General features: G+C 42.2%; 1 protein-coding gene across 1 annotated transcript in view; it reads right to left on the reverse strand.

Moving 5' to 3' along the window:
- Window positions 1-211: 211 nt before the first annotated feature.
- The window catches only part of LOC141148434 (serine/threonine-protein kinase NLK2), a 46,934-nt gene continuing 27,647 nt past the window's right edge, over window positions 212-19,498 (reverse strand). The window contains exons 8-11 of the mRNA XM_073635935.1: window positions 18,160-18,246; window positions 8,585-8,783; window positions 8,377-8,470; window positions 212-7,548 (exon numbers count right to left, since the gene is read on the reverse strand). Of these exons, the coding sequence (XP_073492036.1) occupies window positions 7,500-7,548; window positions 8,377-8,470; window positions 8,585-8,783; window positions 18,160-18,246 (429 nt within the window). The 3' untranslated portion in view covers window positions 212-7,499. The remainder of the gene's footprint in view (window positions 7,549-8,376; window positions 8,471-8,584; window positions 8,784-18,159; window positions 18,247-19,498) is intronic.

Genomic DNA, 19,498 nt, shown 5'->3' on the forward strand with positions numbered 1-19,498 from the left:
GGTCCGTAGTGTCCGTCGTCATCCGATCCGATAACGGATGGAAAAGTAGGTTTTTCCTCCGTTACACTTTTCGGATCGGAGCGGGGTCGGATGTCAGCGGACATGTCACCGCTGACATCCGACGCTCCATAGGGATGACTGTATGTCCGTTTTTCATCCGAAATCGGAAGGATGAAAAACGGACATACGGATCGTCCGTGTGAAAGAGCCCTAAAGCAGCTATTTGCCAATCATTGCCTGTGGGAGAGTCATGAGCAGAACTCGATCACAGATACCAACTAAGGAAAGTGTAACCACAACAGTGCTTCCTTATGTGAACTATCCAAAGGAGGAAGCGTGTCCTGGAGCCATTCTCCTTAACCACTTCAATACCAGAATACCAGACACTTTCACCCCCTTCCTGCCCAGGCCAATTTTCAGTGCTGTCACACTTTGAATGACAATTGCCCAGTCATGCAACAATGTACCCATATGAACTTTTTTTTTTTCACACTCTTTTAGTGGCATTTAATCCCCACTGGCCTTTTTTTTTTTGGTAAATACATGTTAAAAGAGTGCCTTTAACTACTTAAGAACTGGAAGGATTTGCCCCCTTAATGACCAGGCCATTTCTTGCGATACGGCACTGCGTTGCTTTAACGGACAATTACACGGTCATGCAACGCTCTACCTAAACAAAACTGATGTCTTTTTTTTCCCCACAAATGGAGCTTTCTTTTGATGGTATTTGATCACCTCTGCTTTTTTTTTTTGCGCAAAAAAAAAAAATAAATAATATGTGTGTGTGTATATTTATTTATATTTTTTTATAGTGTGTGTTTATACATACATACCACACTCTAATAAATATCCCAAAAAATTAATAAACAAAAATTTCATCAGTTTAGGCCATTATGTATTCAACATATTTAAAAAAAAAAACAAACACAACACAATATGCATCTCTTGATTGGTTTGTGCAAAAGTTATAGAGGCTACAAAATAGGGGATAAATTTATGGCATTTTTATTATTTATTTCTTTTTTACTAGTAATGGCGGCAATCTGCGATTTTTAGTGGGACTGCGGCAGACAAAATCGGACACTTTTTTGGGACCATTGACATTTATACAGCGATCAGAGCTAAAAATAGCCAGATAACTGTCACTGGCAGGGAAGGAGTTAACTGTGTCCTGAGGGGGGTGTTTCTAGGGAGGAGCAAGAGAGAGATTCCCGTTTACTAGGAACAGCAGATCTCTCTCTACTCCCCTTTCAGCACAGGGATCTGTTTGTTTACATTGACAGATCCCCATTCTGGCTTGCTGTAGCCACCGTACACCTACGGCGATTTGCACAGGGGAGCCAACCTGCCACAATATAAATGACGGCGGCTGGTCGGCGAGCAGTAAAAAAAAAAAAAAAAGTGTGTGTTTTTTTTTTTTTGCTTTGTTTGGCCCCTTTCACACGGGCTTTCCGATCAGGTCCTCCTGTCAGCTTTTCAGACGGACCCGAGCGGACCTTCCATTCACGCATCTGAACTGGTGGATGTCAGCAGTGACATGTCTGCTGACACCCGCTGCTATCCGATCTGCCAAATCCAGAATGATGGTGACCCCATTTTCCAATGCGTCTGGCGGATCGGATGAAAATGTACAGGCGGTGCGTTCTCATCCGATCTCCCCATAGAGGACAGGTGGGGCTCTAACAGGTCCATCACAGCACAGTGAGAGGAGACGGACCAGTCATCTGCTGCTCAGCAGAGATCAACGGATTGATCCCCCACTGAGCAAAGCGGAGTCCGCCAGATGGCAAGCACATGTGACAGGACCCTTTGCGTTATAAAATTTTGCAAATAAATAATCTTTCTTCATAAAATATAATGTATACTGCTACGATTCTTTGGTGAAAATAACCCAAATCAGTGTACATTATTTAGTCTGTTGGAAATTTAGAGACCACAAACTATGGGATACATCTCAAAAATGATCAGTCCTGATGTACTGATGGTCTATATCATTTCTTGAGGCCCAAAAAATGCCAGGACAGTACAGATAGCCCCAAATGACCCCTTTTTGGAAAGTAGACAGACCAAGGTATTTAGTAAGAGGCATGGTGATTTTTTTTTTGGATGTTTTTTTTTTTTTTGGTCACAATTTTTTGGAAAATGAAGGACTTAAATATTTAAAGTTATTATATTTTCTTTTTAAAAACACACTTACCACCAGAGCAATATAATGTTACTATAGTAACATTGTACTGCTATGGGGGAAGGGATGGTATTACAGAAGTGTAAATCAATTAAAAAAAAAAAAAAAATCTTTACAGCAGTGGTTCTCAACCTGGGGGTCGAATGATGATTTGCCAGGGGTCACCGAATTCTGAGCTGTTCCTGAAGCCCGCACCGCTCTCCAGCCTTTTTGCAGCTGCCCAGCAGCCTGGAGCCTGTGGCCGCCCAGCAGGGCTGTTCCTGGAGCCCGTAGCTGCCCACTCAGCCTCTTCGCAAGCGCCCATTCAGTTCACAGCATGGCTGGGGGGGGCAGAGACTAGAGGTCAGCTGACTGGTGAGGAATATGAAGTGGGAGGGGCTGGAGGAGACCCCATCTCCTGATTTCGGCATAGGTGTCACTGCTACGAGACACCACAAATTCAGGGACACCGTGAAGCTGGAGACACAGCGAGTTACACTACCTGCGATTATAGTTGCCATTAAAAGGACTCCAGGAGTGCTAAATGTCTGTGGGTTAGGGGCACAAATTACTTGTCTTGCCCTGGGTGCTGACAACCCATGCTACGAAAATAATTTTACTGTTAGGGGTCCCCACAACTAGGGAAATTTTATCAAGGGGTCACGGCACTAGGAAGGTTGAGAACCACTGCATTACAGGGAGGCAATGCCCTCTACTGTAATACCATCAGTGTTCACTAGATGGCAACCTCTGTGAACCCTTTATGTGTAATCAACAAAAGCATTATAAGAATGCCCACTACTCAATACCATACAGCTCAGCTTTAAAAAGGACACAACATAGGGAAGTGAGCATGTATTGCAGAGATGTACTGTATATGTGTTTTTTTGCCTTGACGTACACTATGACAAAAATCAAAAATAACTTTTACAGTTAACATGTTAACACTTATTATTGGGGGTTTACACAACTAAAAACTCCAGAGATAAAACAATAATTGTCACGCTCTACAAGACTCTGGTCCGGCCGCACCTAGAGTATGGCTGTCCAGTTCTGGGCACCAGTCCTCAGGAAGGATGTACTGGAAATGGAGCGAGTACAAAGAAGGGCAACAAAGCTAATAAAGGGTCTGGAGGATCTTAGTTATGAGGAAAGGTTGCGAGCACTGAACTTATTCTCTCTGGAGAAAAGACGCTTGAGAGGGGATATGATTTCAATATACAAATACCGGACTGGTGACCCCACAATAGGGATAAAACTTTTTCACAGAAGGGAGTCTAACAAGACTCGTGGCCACTCATTACAATTAAAAAAAAAGAGGTTTAACCTTAAACTACGTAGAGGGTTCTTTACTGTAAGAGCGGCAAGGATGTGGAATTCCCTTCCAGAGGCGGTGTTCTCGGCGGGGAGCATCGATAGTTTCAAGAAAATATTAGATAATCACCTGAATGACCGCAACATACAGGGATATACAATGTAATACTGACACATAATCACACATAGTTTGGACTTGATGGACTTGTGTCTTTTTTTCAACCTCACCTACTATGTAAAAACGCTTTTTTTTTTAAAAAAAAAAAAAATCCTGATTTCTGCTTTAAAAGGCCCCTTGAATGCACTGCGTAGGAAGTAATGTGACTGAAGCCCAACCCCCCTGAAAAGACAACACGACACATCCAGTTTAAAAGGCAGGACAGAGTTTATTTAAGCTGCTGGATCCAACCAACATGCTTGAAATAAATCCTGTAGATGCTAAATTCAAGTTTTCAGGGAACTCGGGTTTTTCACATTTAGGAAAAAAAAAAAAAAAAAAAAAAACAAAAAAGAAAAAAAAACAAATAACAAAAAAAAATAAAAAAAAACCAAAACACAATATTTTAACAAGTCTTCAAACAATCATAATAAAATAAACACTTAATGGAAGAGGTAGATTATTGAATGGGTTTCAAACCATAGGTACAGTGATATATGTCATTCGCCCTAGCACACGTGATACACATCTGTACACAAGTTTATAAGTTAAGAGTTGGTGAGAATAGGGAGAGAGAGAGAGAAAAACAGTCAAGACGGAGCATCCTTTCTAGCTACCAGCTCTCGACCGGAGGCTGTAACAGGTTCCTCCAGCAGTGCAGGGGGTTCAACATTGTATTACAGTGGGAGAAGTCCTCCCACCCAATTGCAGTATTACCCAGTGACCACAAGACGGCAGCAACACAGCTACACCTACAATTACTAACCCAGCTTGTGGGTCATTTATAGCATTACACCGAAGTAAAAAAAAAAAAAAAAAAAAAAGAAAAAAAAAAAAAAAAACCTCTGTTGCAGTTTCACTCAGTGTCCACAAGACAGCTACACACGTCTGCATTATATTGCAGGGAAAAAGGAAAAAAAAAAACCTGCATTGCAACGGCACTCAGCCACCGCAAAATGGCAGCTGCACATACAATTGTAATGAGGAGAAATTGCTTCATTGCAATGCCAACCACAATATGGCAGCAGCACACAGGCAAAAGCCTGTAGGAGATGGAACTTGGACTACTAGGGTAAATACTAGTTCCAGGGCAGGTTTATCTTCATCCAAGCTGAAGAGGAGGTTCGAGCCCTGGATGGCAGCTTCATCTGGAGCTTATAAACAATTTTGTTTTTAAACAGCATTTGAGGGAGGAAATGCCATTGGGTGTCCACTAGATGGCAATCATGGCACTATAGGAAGGCAATGCCCACTATTGCAATGTCACTTAGTGTCCACAAGATGGCAATCACAGCACTATAGGAAGGCAATGCCCACTACTGCAATGTCACTTCGTGTCCACAAGATGGCAATCAACAGCATGATAAGGAGACAATGCATTCTACTGCAGTACCATCCAGTGTCCACAGTGGTCATCAACCCTGTCCTCAGGGCCCACTAACAGGCCAGGTTTTATGTATTACCTTGGGGAGATACAGACTAGAATACTGCAATCACTGAGCAGCAAATGATATCACCTGTGATGTATTTCAGTTATCTTGCAAACCTGGCCTGTTAGTGGGCCCTGAGGACTGGGTTGATGACCACTGCACTAGATGACAAACAGCAGCAATATAGGGGCATAATGCCCTCTACTGCAATGCCTTTCAGTATCCTTTAGATGGCATATTAGGAAGGTGATGCCCTCTACTGCAATGCCATTCAGGACCTATAGATGGCATATTAGGAAGGTGATGCCCTATACACTTCAGTATCCTTTAGATGGCATATTAACAAGGTGATGCCCCCTACTGCAATGCCATTCAGTAGCCTTTAGATGCCATATTAGGAAGGCAAGGCCCTCGACCGCAAGGCCATTCAGTGTCCACTAGATGGCAACCAATATTATTAAAAAGGGAAGCAATATCCTCTAATGCAAAATCATTGCACTAGATGGCAAACAGCATTATAGGGAAGCAATACCCCTGCAACGCCTTTCAGTATTCTTTAGATGGCATATTAGCAAGGTGATGCCCTCTACTGCAATGCCATTCAGGACCTATAGATGGCATATTAGGAAGGTGATGCCCTCTACTGCAATGCCATTCAGGACCTATAGATGGCATATAAGGAAGGTGATGCCCTATACACTTCAGTATCCTTTAGATGGCATATTAGAAAGGTGATGCCCTCTACTGCAATGCCATTCAGGACCTATAGATGGCATATTAGAAAAGTGATGCCCTATACACTTCAGTATCCTTTAGATGGCATATTAGAAAGGTGATGCCCCCTACTGCAATGCCATTCAGTATCCTTTAGATGGCATATTAGAAAAGTGATGCCTCTACTGTAAGGCTGTTCAGTGTCCACTAGCTGGCAATCAACAGCATTATAGGGAGGGGGATGCCCTCTACTGCAATACCATTCCATGACCACTAAAATGGTAATCAACCACCATAAAGTGAGACCATTATCTTCTGATGCAAATCCATTCGGTGTCTACTAGATGAAAAACAGCAGCATTATTGGAAGGTGATGCCCTCTGCTTCAACACCATTCAGCATCTACTGGAGGCAACAAACAACAGCATTTTAGGGAGGGGGATGCCCTCACTGCAATATTGTTCGGTGTTAACTAGATGGCAATCATTTTGAACCTTTCTGATGTGCAATCAATTGCATTGTACAGGATTTAAAATCCTCCATTGCCCCATCACCCCACTGACCACAGAAATAGCAGCGATACAAGCAATTGTGAACCCAAAAATATATAATCACCCAATGACCACGAGATGGCAGTCCGCCACAGAGGGACAAAACCACGCCCACTCCGCAGCCTGGACAGCAGTCAAGCAGCCGAATATGGTCTATATGGAGAGGTGGTAGGATCATTAAATCTGCATAATTTGGTAGCTTTAATCTGAAACGATCATTGGAGCCAACTGCCAGCCAAGTCATGCTAGCCTGAGGTCCCAGCCAATTAAAAAAAAAAAAAAAAAAAAAAAAAAAAAAAAAAGGTCACTCCTCTGTAACTGCCATTACAACAGAGTCCATTGGGACACTGTCCATTTAAAAGGAAATTAGGAAATAGTGAATGGAGGGGAGGTATAGGATGGGGGTCCAATCACAGGCTTGCCCTGCTAGGTCACACAGGGGGGCAGGCTATCACTTATTCTCCAACGCTAATCTCTTCCCAAAGTGCACTGCTCCAGAGTGGACCTGTAGCGTCAGTAATCAAACCTAATAATTTGCCCGAATCCTAGTTACTGGCTGAACAAGCACGAACATATATTTTATACAGCGAAAAAAAAAAAAAAAAAAAAGGGGGTTAAAAAACACAACATATAGGAAGTGATGCATTCGACGGATCTGTGGGTCGGAGCACACCTCCCCTCTGGAAAGTAGTGAAATTTTGGCTGTGTATATCAAACACTACGATAAAACGCTACAAAAGTAGCACACCCGCTATCGGTCAGGAGTGGAGCTAAGGTAGGCGAGGCTCCTGTGAGGCAGTGATAAGGGGAGGGGTTAGCTGGACAAGGCAGAGGAATCTCTGTATAGAAAATATTTACAGCGTCCTTTATCCATAATGACGTCCCTCGGCCAATCACTGCCACCTCCCCCCCATTGGGGGAGGGGCACAGGATTCTGGGAATAAAAATGTACAGTCCTTAACCAGAGCATTACAAAGCGGTACAGAGAGAGAAATAAGAGGAACGTAAAAGGGGAGAGGCAAGGAATGAGCAAGAGTATGGGGGGTAGGGACTATCTCATGTACAGCAGTGGAAGGACAGTCGGGTAACTTCATGCCGTGAACGGATAACAGCTGGAGCTGGTTTCTCAGACTTCGTCCCCAATATCCAGAGCTCTAGGAGGATTCTGTTCATCTTTCCTCTTTCTTGGAAACTTTTGAGGAATGCCATGCCGTGGACCTGACAAAAAAAAGACACAGAAAAAAGTGAAGTGCTGGACAAAGGGTACAATAATGGGGTCTGACTGAGCCCCAGTGATGTCACAGTAATGGGGTCCGAATGTACCCAAGCAACATCACAGTAATGGGGTCTGATTGAACCCAAGTGACATCACAAAAGTATAATTGAACGCAAGTTGCTCTAGCAGAGGGATTGTGACCACATTATCAGAAAAAAGAAAATCATGAAACATCAGGAAGACCTTAATACATGTACACAGTACAGGAGTAAGAACGTCACCTAATGCAAACCTCAAATTAAAGCTGAAAGTGATATTAAATGCTTATATTTTATTACAAAAGAAATCTGGCCAAAGCTCTTTTGGCTATACTTCTCCTGTGGGTCAAATGAGAGCACTTAGTTCTGCAGTCCTAAGACCGAGATTCAGCTGCAGTCCACTGTTGGCTGATGTACCGGTCACATCAAAAGACTGGTCCAGAATCTGCAGAGATTCCAACAATGTTGGAATCCACCTAGATGCCCGACTGGCTCAGCCTCTCAGCGCACCGCTCAGACCCCTCCCCAGCCCAGTGCTCCAGTGAGCACTGGAGGGGCCAAGCAGAGAGCCATTAGGTGTGCAGAGAGGAGGGTTCAATTCTATTACAGGTAGCGATTGATTCACGCTTTAAGTGTAATGGGTGATGTTTTCTGTATTGCCTAGATGCCCCCCCCTTCCCAGTGTTGAATTGTTGTAAAAAGGGTAACAAAAAAAAAAAAAGTCTGATTCTAGCTTTAGTATTTAAAAAAAAAGATAGGAGAACAGATTTGGCATAGAGAAGCATTGCTTACCTGATAAAGGTTTTAAACGCGGCAGAGTGGGGGTTTATACACAGCGGGGGCCGTTTTCCCTGTTGTTGGTCTGTGATGAAGCGATGAACCAGCTCTGTATGGACAGAACACAAAGCTACCATGAGTCTATGACTGACAACCTCTGACCTCAAACCCCCCCCCCCCCCCCCCCCCAAACCGCACAGCAGAAGCCAGCAATGTCCCTCACCTTTGACCTGCCAGACAGAAGTCAGGCTCTTCTCATATGAGTCATCGAATCGGTCGGTGGCCGTGGGCTCAAAATCAGCTGTGTAGACACGGCCAGACGACACGGAGTAGCAGCAGTGACACATACATGTGTGGTAACGGAGACGACCTTCTTCCAGGTAAGGGTGGGCCAAGGCATCCTTAGCCGAGATCCTCTTTGCCTACAAGAAGAAGACAACATCATTGGATAAGACCGCAAAGCTCTAACTATATGGCTTCCTGATGCTGTGGGGTCAGGATATGTGACCATCTATAGTAAAAGAACTAGGGCTGCAACTAACGATTATTTTCATAATCGATTAGTTGGCCGATTATTGTTTCGATTAATCGATTAATCGGTTAATAACCTTAAAAAAAAAAAGTGGCGCATAATTTAGTTAATATGTAAAGTTTTAAAAAAAAGGCAATTTATTCTTAAATATCTCTATGCAGTGGTAAATATAAATAACCAACTATATGGTTAGGGAGCAAAATATCTAATCCACTCTGAGAATAACAGACAGAAGAGATATACTGTATATACTATTAGAGGAGATACACTGTATAAACTGTTAGAGAAGAGATATACTGTACATACTATTAAAGGGTGAATCTGACAAATATTATCAAACTCAGATCAAATGTCTTCCTCCAAAAAAAATTTAATTTTAAGAATGTTCGTTCTATTTTCTAATCGTTAGTGGGGTCAAGTCGACGTTCATTTTCAACCACAATGACGGGAAAATTTGGAAATTGAAAACTTCTTGGTCAAAGGAATTTTCAGACAGTGTATGTGGTTTTCGTTCAGAAATTACATTCATTTTAAAAACAGAATGTTAAAAACAAGTAAAAATTTCAAACAACATTCTTTCATTCAGCGAATGTACAAAGACTTTTCGTCTGAATATTCTCGTCTGAAAATTGATCCTTGTGGCCAGAATAAGGCTCGCTACACACCTAGGCAGTTTGCTTTCAATCTGTTTCTGCAGTGCTTTTTGCTGTGCGTTTTGCGCACGTGATTTTGCAGCGATTTACGTTTTTGCATTTTTTTGGCCAATTGGGTTAAAAAAAACTAAAATTAGCCCTTTATAGTACAAAAAAAAAAAAAAAAGCAGATAATCACTACTGTAAGGGGTTTATTTTTTTTACTGTAGATCTGTGAAAGTAACATCTACAGTAGCGATTATTTGCTCTTTTTGTACTATAAAGGGCTCGTTTTAGGTTTTTTTTAACCCTATTAAGTTACTGGCCGATTAATCGATTATGAAAATAGTAATCGATTAATTTCATAATCGATTAGTTGTCGATTAATCGATTAGTTGTTTCAGCCCTAAAAAGAACCTTATCTGGGTATTCATAGTGTACTGAATAAAAGTCTTATCCTGCGTACACACGATCGGACTTTCCACCAACAACCGTGGATTTTTGTTCGAAGGTTGTTGGCTCAAACTTGTCTTGCATACACACGGTCACACAAATGTTGAACAATTCCAAACGTGGGAAAGCGGTGACGTACAAGACATACGGCGAGCCGATAAGGAAGTTCAACAGTCATGTGTTATCTCCTTTACGAACGCTAGTTTTACAAGACCGAGCGCTTCCGTCTCGTACTTGATTCTGAGCATGCGTGAACTTTTGTGCGATGGACTTGTGTACACACGATCGGAAAGTCCGACAACAAAGTTCTGTTCGCGGAAAATTTGAGAAAGTCCGACAGCAAATGTTCAATGGAGCATACACACGGTCGGACTTTCAGCCAACAAACTCACATCCAACATTTCCCTTCGGAAAATCCGACCATGTGTACGCGGCATTACAGGTCTTTAATCACTTCAGCTTTCCAAAGCTGTACACCCCTTACGGACCAGGGAGCATGCCAACATTTCTGATATGGGTCTACCAATTCAAAGACAAAGGTCATTGCTAAAGATAAAAGTAAATATTTTGTGTGGCCACCATTATTTTCCAGCACTGCCTTAACCCTCTTGGGCATGGAGTTCACCAGAGCTTTACAGGTTGTCACTGGAGTCCTCTTCCACTCCTCTATGATGACTCTACGGAGCTGGTGGATGTAAGAGACCTTGCACTCCTCCACCTTCCGTTTGAGGATGCCCCAAAGAAGCTCAATAGGGTTTAGGTCTGGAAAGATGCTTGGCCAGTCCATTACCTTTACCCTCAGCTTCTTTAGCAAGGCAGTGGTCGTCTTGGAGGTGTGTTTGGGGTCGTTATGTTGGAATACTGCCCTGTGGCCCAGTCTCTGAAGGGAGGGGATCGTGCTCTGCTTCAGTATGTCACAGTACATGTTGGCATTCATGGTTCCCTCAATGAACTGTAGCTCCCCAGTGCCGGCAGCACTCATACAGCCCCAGACCATGACACTCCCACCACCATGCTTGACTGTAGGCAAGACACACTTGTCTTTGTAGTCCTCACCTGGTTGCCGCCACACACGCTTCACACCATCTGAACCAAATAAGTTTATCTTGGTCTTATCAGATCACAGGACATGGTTCCAGTAATCCGTGTCCTTAGTCTGCTTGTCTTCAGCAAACTGTTTGCAGGCTTTTTGGTGCATCATCTTTAGAAGAGGCTTCCTTCTAGGACAACAGCCATGCAGACCTATTTGATGCAGTGTGTGGTGTATGGTCTGAGCACTGACAGGCTGACCCCCCACCCCTTCAACCTCTGCAGCAAAGCTGGCAGCACTCATATGTTTTTTTCGCGAAGACAACCTCTGGATATGACGCTGAGCGTGTGCACTCAACTTCTTTGGTTGACCATGGCGAGGCCTGTTTTGAGTGGAACCTGTCCTGTTAAACCTCTGTATGGTCTTGGCCACCATGCTGCAGCTCAGTTTCAGGGTCTTGGCAATCTTCTCATAGCCTAGGCCAGTGATGGCGAACCTTGGCACCCCAGATGTTTTTGGAACTACATTTCCCATGATGCTTCACTACACTGCAAAGTGCAGGAGCATCATGGGAAATGTAGTTCCAAAACATCTGGGGTGCCAAGATTCGCCATCACTGGCCTAGGCAATCTTTATGTAGAGCAACAATTCTTTTTTTCAGATCCTCAGAGTTCTTTGCCATGAGATGCCATATTGAACTTCCAGTGACCAGTATGAGAGCGTGAGAGCGATAACACCAAATTTAACACACCTGCTCCCCATTCGCACCTGAGACCTTGTAACACTAAGGAGTCACATAACACCGGGGAGGGAAAATGGCTAATTGGGCCCAATTTGGACATTTTCACTAAGGGGTGTACTCACTTTTGTTGCCATGGCTTAGACATTAATGGCTGTGTATCAAGTTATTTTGAGAGGACAGCAAATTTACACTGTTATACAAGCTGTACACTCACTACTTTACATTGTAGCAAAGTGTCGTTTCTTCAGTGTTGTCACATGAAAAGATATAATAAAATATTTACAAAAATGTGAGGGGTGTACTCACTTGTGAGATGCTGTATATATTTTCTATGTACAGTATTACATATATTGCGCCTTCCATCTAGGGGCTGGGCACATGTGCGCACCCCCTGCTGTGATTGGAAACAGCACGAGTTTGCCAGTTGATTTCAGCCAATAATTTTTTTTCAGCGTTTACAACTCTGTCCCCCCAACTCCAAAGCACCTTGTTCCCATGCTGATGGGGACAAGGGCATCTTCCTGACAACACTGGCCAGTGATTGTGGGAATCAGCGATCTGGGGGCTTATCGGAATCTGGAAGCCCCCCTTTAACAAGGGGGCCCCCAGATCCCGCCCTCCATGTGAAAGCGTATGGGGTACATTCACCAACAGTGTAAAAAGCAAATAAAAACAGTTTTTGACAAATCCTTTACTAAATAAAAAAAATAAATTCCCTGAAGTAGATCTATTGTCAATCATGATGCCCGCAGCACCGACTGACCCCAAAAAAAAAAAAAAAAAAAAAAAAAAAAAAAAAAAAAAGGAGAAAAAACAAAACTTCCGGCCCCGACTAGGGCTCCTGGCGTCTGCCAGTTTGTAAAGAGCTAAGGGATGGAGTCACTTGGTGGTTCCGCCCCCTTGTGACATCAGCTAGGAGCATGCTGGGGCAGGGCAGGGCCACCAGGTGACCCCGCCTCAGATATTTAAGAACGGTAAGACAGCCGAGCAGGCAGACGGCGTGCGCCTTCGTCGGGGCCGGAGATTTTTAATTTTCTGGGGTCTGTCGGGTGTCGTAATTGACATTGGATCTACATGTAGGACATTAAAAAAAAAAAAAAAAAAAAAAAACCACACAAGAAGAATTTTCGTCAAAAACGGTGTTGTGTTTTTATGAACTTCTTAACACTTTTGTTGGTGAACGAGTACTCATTCACACATTTGGGCAGATTCTAATAAGTCCCCCGCCCGCAGTCCCACACAACCACTGCCCAGGGCTGTAAGGAAGAGGGCCTTTTAAGTGACTAGTTAATTATATCACTGTCAGCTTTTAGTTGCTAGAGTTGGATTATCTTAGTATATGTTGTTTTTTCCTTAGTTATGTTAATTATATTTCTGTATACAATAATGTGATCAGGCTCACCTGACCTGGTGTACTATAAATTCTGTGCGGGTTTTCAATAAAAGGGTTGCAGTTCTCATACAAGCTATTGTCGGCTAGTCTTGTATGGTCAGCTATAATATCTGGTTCCTATATCCAGACTGGAGAAAGCTGTATAGTGACGGTAGCACTCAAGCTGGGTGCTGGACGGTTCCGTCAGAGCGTTAAATACGGCACAATCATTTTTTATTTTTTTTTTTAGTGCAGCGAATATTTTATTACCACATGCGATAATTTATGCAAAGGAGTCACATGACTATGTTATTGCATGCGGTATGGGTTAGTGCATTGACCCCCTTGCATTACTCTGATCAGGATTTTTTTTTTTTGTTTGTTTAAACACAGGATTGCTTATAGCAGTGTCATTGCAATAGGCAAGCATGTTACTGAATTAAACTGATTCAGTCTATTTTGTTTTGATTAGCTATATTTGGCCAGAGCTAAATCACATGGAACAGATGGGCTGTGATTGGCCCTGTCTGTACCGTGTGATCACATTGACCAATCACAGCTAGCAGCATGATTGCACACAATGGATGGCATGAAAGGAAGCCATCCATTGTTTACAACTGTCATGTGATCTGCTGTAATTAGTCACAGTGGTGGTACCAGCAGCGAGTCGGTACACTGATCAGGCATCGGCTGCGTCCAGTGGACACAGCTGGTGACATATCGCGCTGCTACATGGCAGCAACTTTTGAGAGGACATCATAGGACATTCAGCCAGGAGGACGAAAAGGCACGCCTGGACAACAATCTGCTATAGGCTGGGTGGGAAGGTGTTAAAGCAGAGCTCCCAAGCAGGTCACCCCTGCTCTCCTCCCCTCAAAATCCACAAAAAAAAAAAAAAAATATATATATATATATAAAAGTCAGTAGCTACAAATACTGTAGCTGCTGACTTTTAATATAAGGACAATTACCTATGCAGTGATCCCTTAGGCTTGATTCGCACCTATGCATTTTTAGTGCTTTTTGCATTACAGTCCATTTAACATTGTTTCCTATGGAAAAACTTCTGTAGTGCAAATAAGCAAAATGCACAAAAAATGCATAGGTGTGAATCAGGCCTTAGGCACTCGGATCCTGTAGGCACTCTCACAGGTCTAAACCCTTATGCACATTTTTGCACGCAGGCGTCTATGCATTTTGATACACACAGGTGCGTTTTTCCAATTTTGTCACCATTGAATATACACTAGTGACTCCCATCATGTGGAATATATGCATTCTCTTTTTGTATGTGTTGTTATAATTATGATGAAGAAATAATACATTTTGCTCCCAAAAGAACACTTCCCCCTCCCATCAGAATTAGGTAACCAATTTACACGACCCATTGAAAAAGCTGAGATACAAGAAACAAGAACTCATGTTGAAACAGACTTGTGGGAACAATAAGGTACCCGTCTTCTTTGTTTTGTGAAATGGGACCTATCTGTGGTGGGTAAATAAAAGCTACAAAACTTTCAGTTCAAGGAGAACTTGTGTAAATATGTCCTATTGTATCAGAGGATGATATTGCTTTCCTAGTCAAACCACAATGTTGACTCAGGATTGTTTCCCAGAACAATGGCTGAGAGACAGTGTTAATATTACACTAACTGACACGCACTAAAAATTGAAATCTCTGAATAATAATATGTGACTAAATTGTCTAACTGGAAGGAAAAGATTTGAAATATGTGCAGTCAGTATTATGTTTTAAAATACATCTGTTATAAGGTAAAAATATAAGGCTGTGATTTAGAGCCCCTTCACACTGGGGCGGGGTCGGCGGTAAAACGCCGCTATTATTAGCGGCGCTTTACCGTCGGTATTCGGCCGCTAGCGGGGGGTTTTTACCCCCCGCTAGCAGGCGAGAAAGGGTTAAATACCACCGCAAAGCGCCTCTACAGAGGCGCATAGCCGCGCTGTCCCATTGATTTCAATGGGCAGGAGCGGTGAGGGAGCGGTATACACTCCGCTCCTTCACCGCTCCGAAGATGCTGCTAGCAGGACTTTTTTTTACCGTCCTACCAGCGCATCGCTCCAGTGTGAAAGCCCTCAGGGCTTTCACACTGGAATGAAAGCAGCGGCACTTTCAGGTCGGTTTGCAGGCGCTATTATTAGCGCAATAGTTCCTGCAAACCTCCCCAGTGTGAAAGGGCTCTTAATACAAACTATAAGTAGAATTGCTTAAGATGCCAATCAATATTATGAAAGACATATGAACTGTGATTAGAACTGTATAAAAATTTACACATAGCATGTATCTTTAGATAAACAAATATTCAGTGGGTATACCAGAATTATACATATAGATAATCATTTTATGTGATATTGAAATAGTTAGATTAGAGATAGAGACAGAGACGATAGAGACAGAGACGATAGAGACGACAGAGACGATAGAGACAGAGACGATAGAGACAGAGACGATAGAGACGACAGAGACGATAGAGACAGAGACGATAGAGACGACAGAGACGACAGAGACGACAGAGACCACAGAGACCACAGAGACCACAGAGACCACAGAGACCACAGAGACCACAGAGACGACAGAGACGACAGAGACGACAGAGACGACAGAGACGACAGAGACGACAGAGACCACAGAGACGACAGAGACCACAGAGACCAGAGACGACAGAGACAGAGGAGACAGAGACAGAGGAGACAGAGACAGAGGAGACAGAGACGACAGAGACGACAGAGACAGAGACGACAGAGACAGAGACGACAGAGACAGAGACGACAGAGACAGAGACGACAGAGACAGAGACGACAGAGACAGAGACGACAGAGACAGAGACGACAGAGACAGAGACGACAGAGACAGAGACGACAGAGACATTTTATGTAATAGTGATTAATCAAAATTATACTGAAAGTATTTTAGATTAGACCGGTTACCAGAATACTTAAAAAAGGTATATATTCTTCTCACCAAGACACAAATACATATTATTAAAATTTAACATTTTGTTTGGAAGATAGTTCAGAACACATTTTCTGCTCTCAGACATGCCTAGTGGTTGAAGGTGATATAACCCGAAGTTCACCAAAGTGAATCATTGTGTGTTTTTCCTGACCAATAGAAAAGAAGCCATACCTTTTGGGCTGAGCATTTTATAATTTTTATGATCTTAATTGTCTGAGATGGTATTTAGAAGCAAGAAAGATGCCATGAAAGGACACTCAGATACACACGAACATTTAGAAACACCTGATTACCATCAATCATACACCACCGCAATTCAGACCAGTAGCTGTTTTGGAACAGGTAATTATGTCGTGTTGATTTTATCTTATATTAAATTAGTGTTCTCTTAAAGATTGATTCATTGAATATTTTACAATTGATAATTTTTCTCCCGAACCAATAACCGCCTTTTAGATTTTTCTTTAAAGATTCAATTTTCTATATATTTTTTTCATTTTGAATAGTTTCCATTTTATGACATAAAACGTCTAATTTTATTTCATATTGTTAACCACTTACTTACCTGCAGTATAGTAACGGTTGAATTTGTGAAATAGACGTTCAGTCCAATTGTCATTTTACAAGGTTATTGATTCTACAGAGAAGTTTATCACTGTTGTATCACATCAAAAGGTACTACACTCCAATTTAGCGAGTGTTTCAATTGATATTCAAGATTTTATGTAACGCATTCAGTATTTTTAAATTTTATGTAACCTTTGTTTATGTCAACCAATATATAGAACTATTTTTGTATGATTACATGTCTGGTGAATAAATTTCATATTTTTCAGACTGTGGTCATAATGAATCTTAAAAATATCATCGTTAAAAATTACTTAATTATAAAAACTGCGCAGGAAAACTTTCCTTAATAAGCACAACTGTATATATATATATATATTTAAATGTATTTATTTATATACACACACACACTTGTATTTAAACTTTGAATTTTACATTTTGGACCACAACTGCTTTTTAGTGAACCGACTATAGCAAGTAGAGCTAATGGCTTACGGTTTTAATAATTACACCCACATACATTTGGTATTTATCTCATCTAGAGCGATATGATGTGGATACCTCTGGAGTAAAGGAGAATACATTACCCACTATGTAATACATCTAATCAGTCACCCCTCTTCATGTATATCTACCACATCCTACAGACTTTCTTCTACTTTCCAAGGCTCTGATGAAGAGGGAACACCTGGAAATGCATTAGCCTACCTTGACCATTTGCCCTTGTATGGGCAGAACTCATTTTTAATGAACATCTTGTAACCTAGTTTGTATGAATTCGTAGTGATTTCTTTGTACTCATCTATTTTGTTTATGAATAAACTAGATCACTTTGATTCATGCATTAGATCACGCGCCTTCCATCCCCTCATTTCCACTCAGCCTCTTTCGGACCACCCCTGGTCAGTTTAGGCAGCAGGACATGCATGGTCGTCCTATACTACTTACCATTCGAAATTACTACTATTTTACATTAATACCACCTGCACAAGCGCAGGAGAAACACTTTTTCTGTTTATATTTTTACAGGGAGCCCGAAAATGTCAGCACCCCAAGTGGATCCGTCCATTGGCTCCAGGTGCAAGCGTAAGTATCTTCACTAAGGGAAACAGAAAGTGAAGCCTTACGGCTACACAGCCTGTTTCCTACTGTGCATGTGCAAATTGCGCTTTCTGAATGGTCCCCCGCTGTCTTCTGGGACCTGTGCTTCTCCCAGAACTCAGCAGGGGGCTGAAAATGTTGTAATCGTCCGCACAACGATTGCAGTGGTTTTACCTGGAAGAGGGAGTGGATACCTTTTGACAGGTATCCACCCCGTCCCCGAAAGGTGCCAAATGTGGCAGCAGAGGAAGCAAACAAGTGGAGCTTCACTTTACCCGTAATCTATAAAAAATAAATAAATGCTTTTAGAAGTATCTAAGACTTCTTTTTGCCAGTGGCTAAGCTCTAAAAGGGCTGATACTTTGGAAGATGTGGACCTGCAGAGGACGACTTACCGGATCAAACAGCAGCATTCGGCACAGGAGGTGAACGGCTTCATGAGTGGCTTCACCAGACAGCATATACAGGACAGAGAGAGATGGCTGCCAAAGAGACAAGAGAACAGTGAGCTAAAGGAGGACCTGTCACCAACAAAAGCACAACCAACATGCAGTACTTCACTGACTAAAAGGAACATTTCTAAACAGTTCATTAATTCTGTCACTTTACTGCAATAAGACCCCCCCCCCCCACCTTTGCTGTAAAACAGAAAGAAAGTGTTCTCAAATCAACCAGGTTCCAGCTGCTATTATATATATTATATTATATATATGCACAGTGCATTGAAAAAGTATTCATACCCCTTGCAATTTTCCACATTTTGTCATGTTACAACCAAAAATGTAAATATATATTTTATTGGGATTTTATGTGATAGACCAACACAAAGTGGCACATAACTGTGAAGTGGAAGGAAAAATTAGCTTTTTAAAATTATTTTTTACAAATATGTGAAAAGTGTGGGGTACATTTGTATGGCGCCCCCCGGAGTGAATACTTTGTAGAACCCCCTTTCTCTGCAATTACAGCTACAAGTCTTTTTGGGGATGTCTCTACCAGCTTTGCACATCTAGAGAGGGACATTTTTGCCCATTCTTCTTTGTAGAATAGCTCAAGCTCTGTCAGATTGGATGGAGAACGTCTGTGAACAGCAATTTTCAAGTCTGGCCACAGATTCTCAATTGGATTTAGGTTTGGACTTTGACTGGGCCATTCTAACACATGAATATGCTTTGATCTTCCATTGTAGCTCTGGCTGTATGTTTAGGGTCATTGTCCTGCTGGAAGTATTCCAGCACACACATAGCGTTTTAATTCTAGGCCAAAAAGTTCAATTTTTGTCTCATCTGACCAGAGCACCTTCTTCCACGTTTGCTGTGTCCCCCACATGGCTTCTCACAAACTGCAAAGGGGGCTTCTTATGGCTTTCTTTCCACAATGTCTTTCTTCTTACCACTCTTCTATAAAGACCAGATTTGTGGAGAGCACAACTAATAGTTGTCCTGTGGACAGATTCTCCCACCTGAGCTGTGGATCTCTGCAGCTCCTCCAGAGTTACCATGGGCCTCTTGGCTCTTCTCTGATTAATGCTCTCCTTTTCCAGCCGGTCAGTTTAGGTGGACGGCCATGTCTTGGTAGGTTTGCAGTTGTGCCATACTCTCTCTATTTTTAGATGATGGATTGAACAGAGCTCCGTGAGATGTTCAAAGCTTGGGATATTTTTTTATAACCTAAACCTGCTTTAAACTTCTCCACAACTTTATCCCTGACCTGTCTGGTGTGTTCCCTGGCCTT

Source organism: Aquarana catesbeiana, linkage group LG06, assembly GCF_042186555.1.
Source record: "Aquarana catesbeiana isolate 2022-GZ linkage group LG06, ASM4218655v1, whole genome shotgun sequence".
Taxonomy (NCBI): domain Eukaryota; kingdom Metazoa; phylum Chordata; class Amphibia; order Anura; family Ranidae; genus Aquarana; species Aquarana catesbeiana.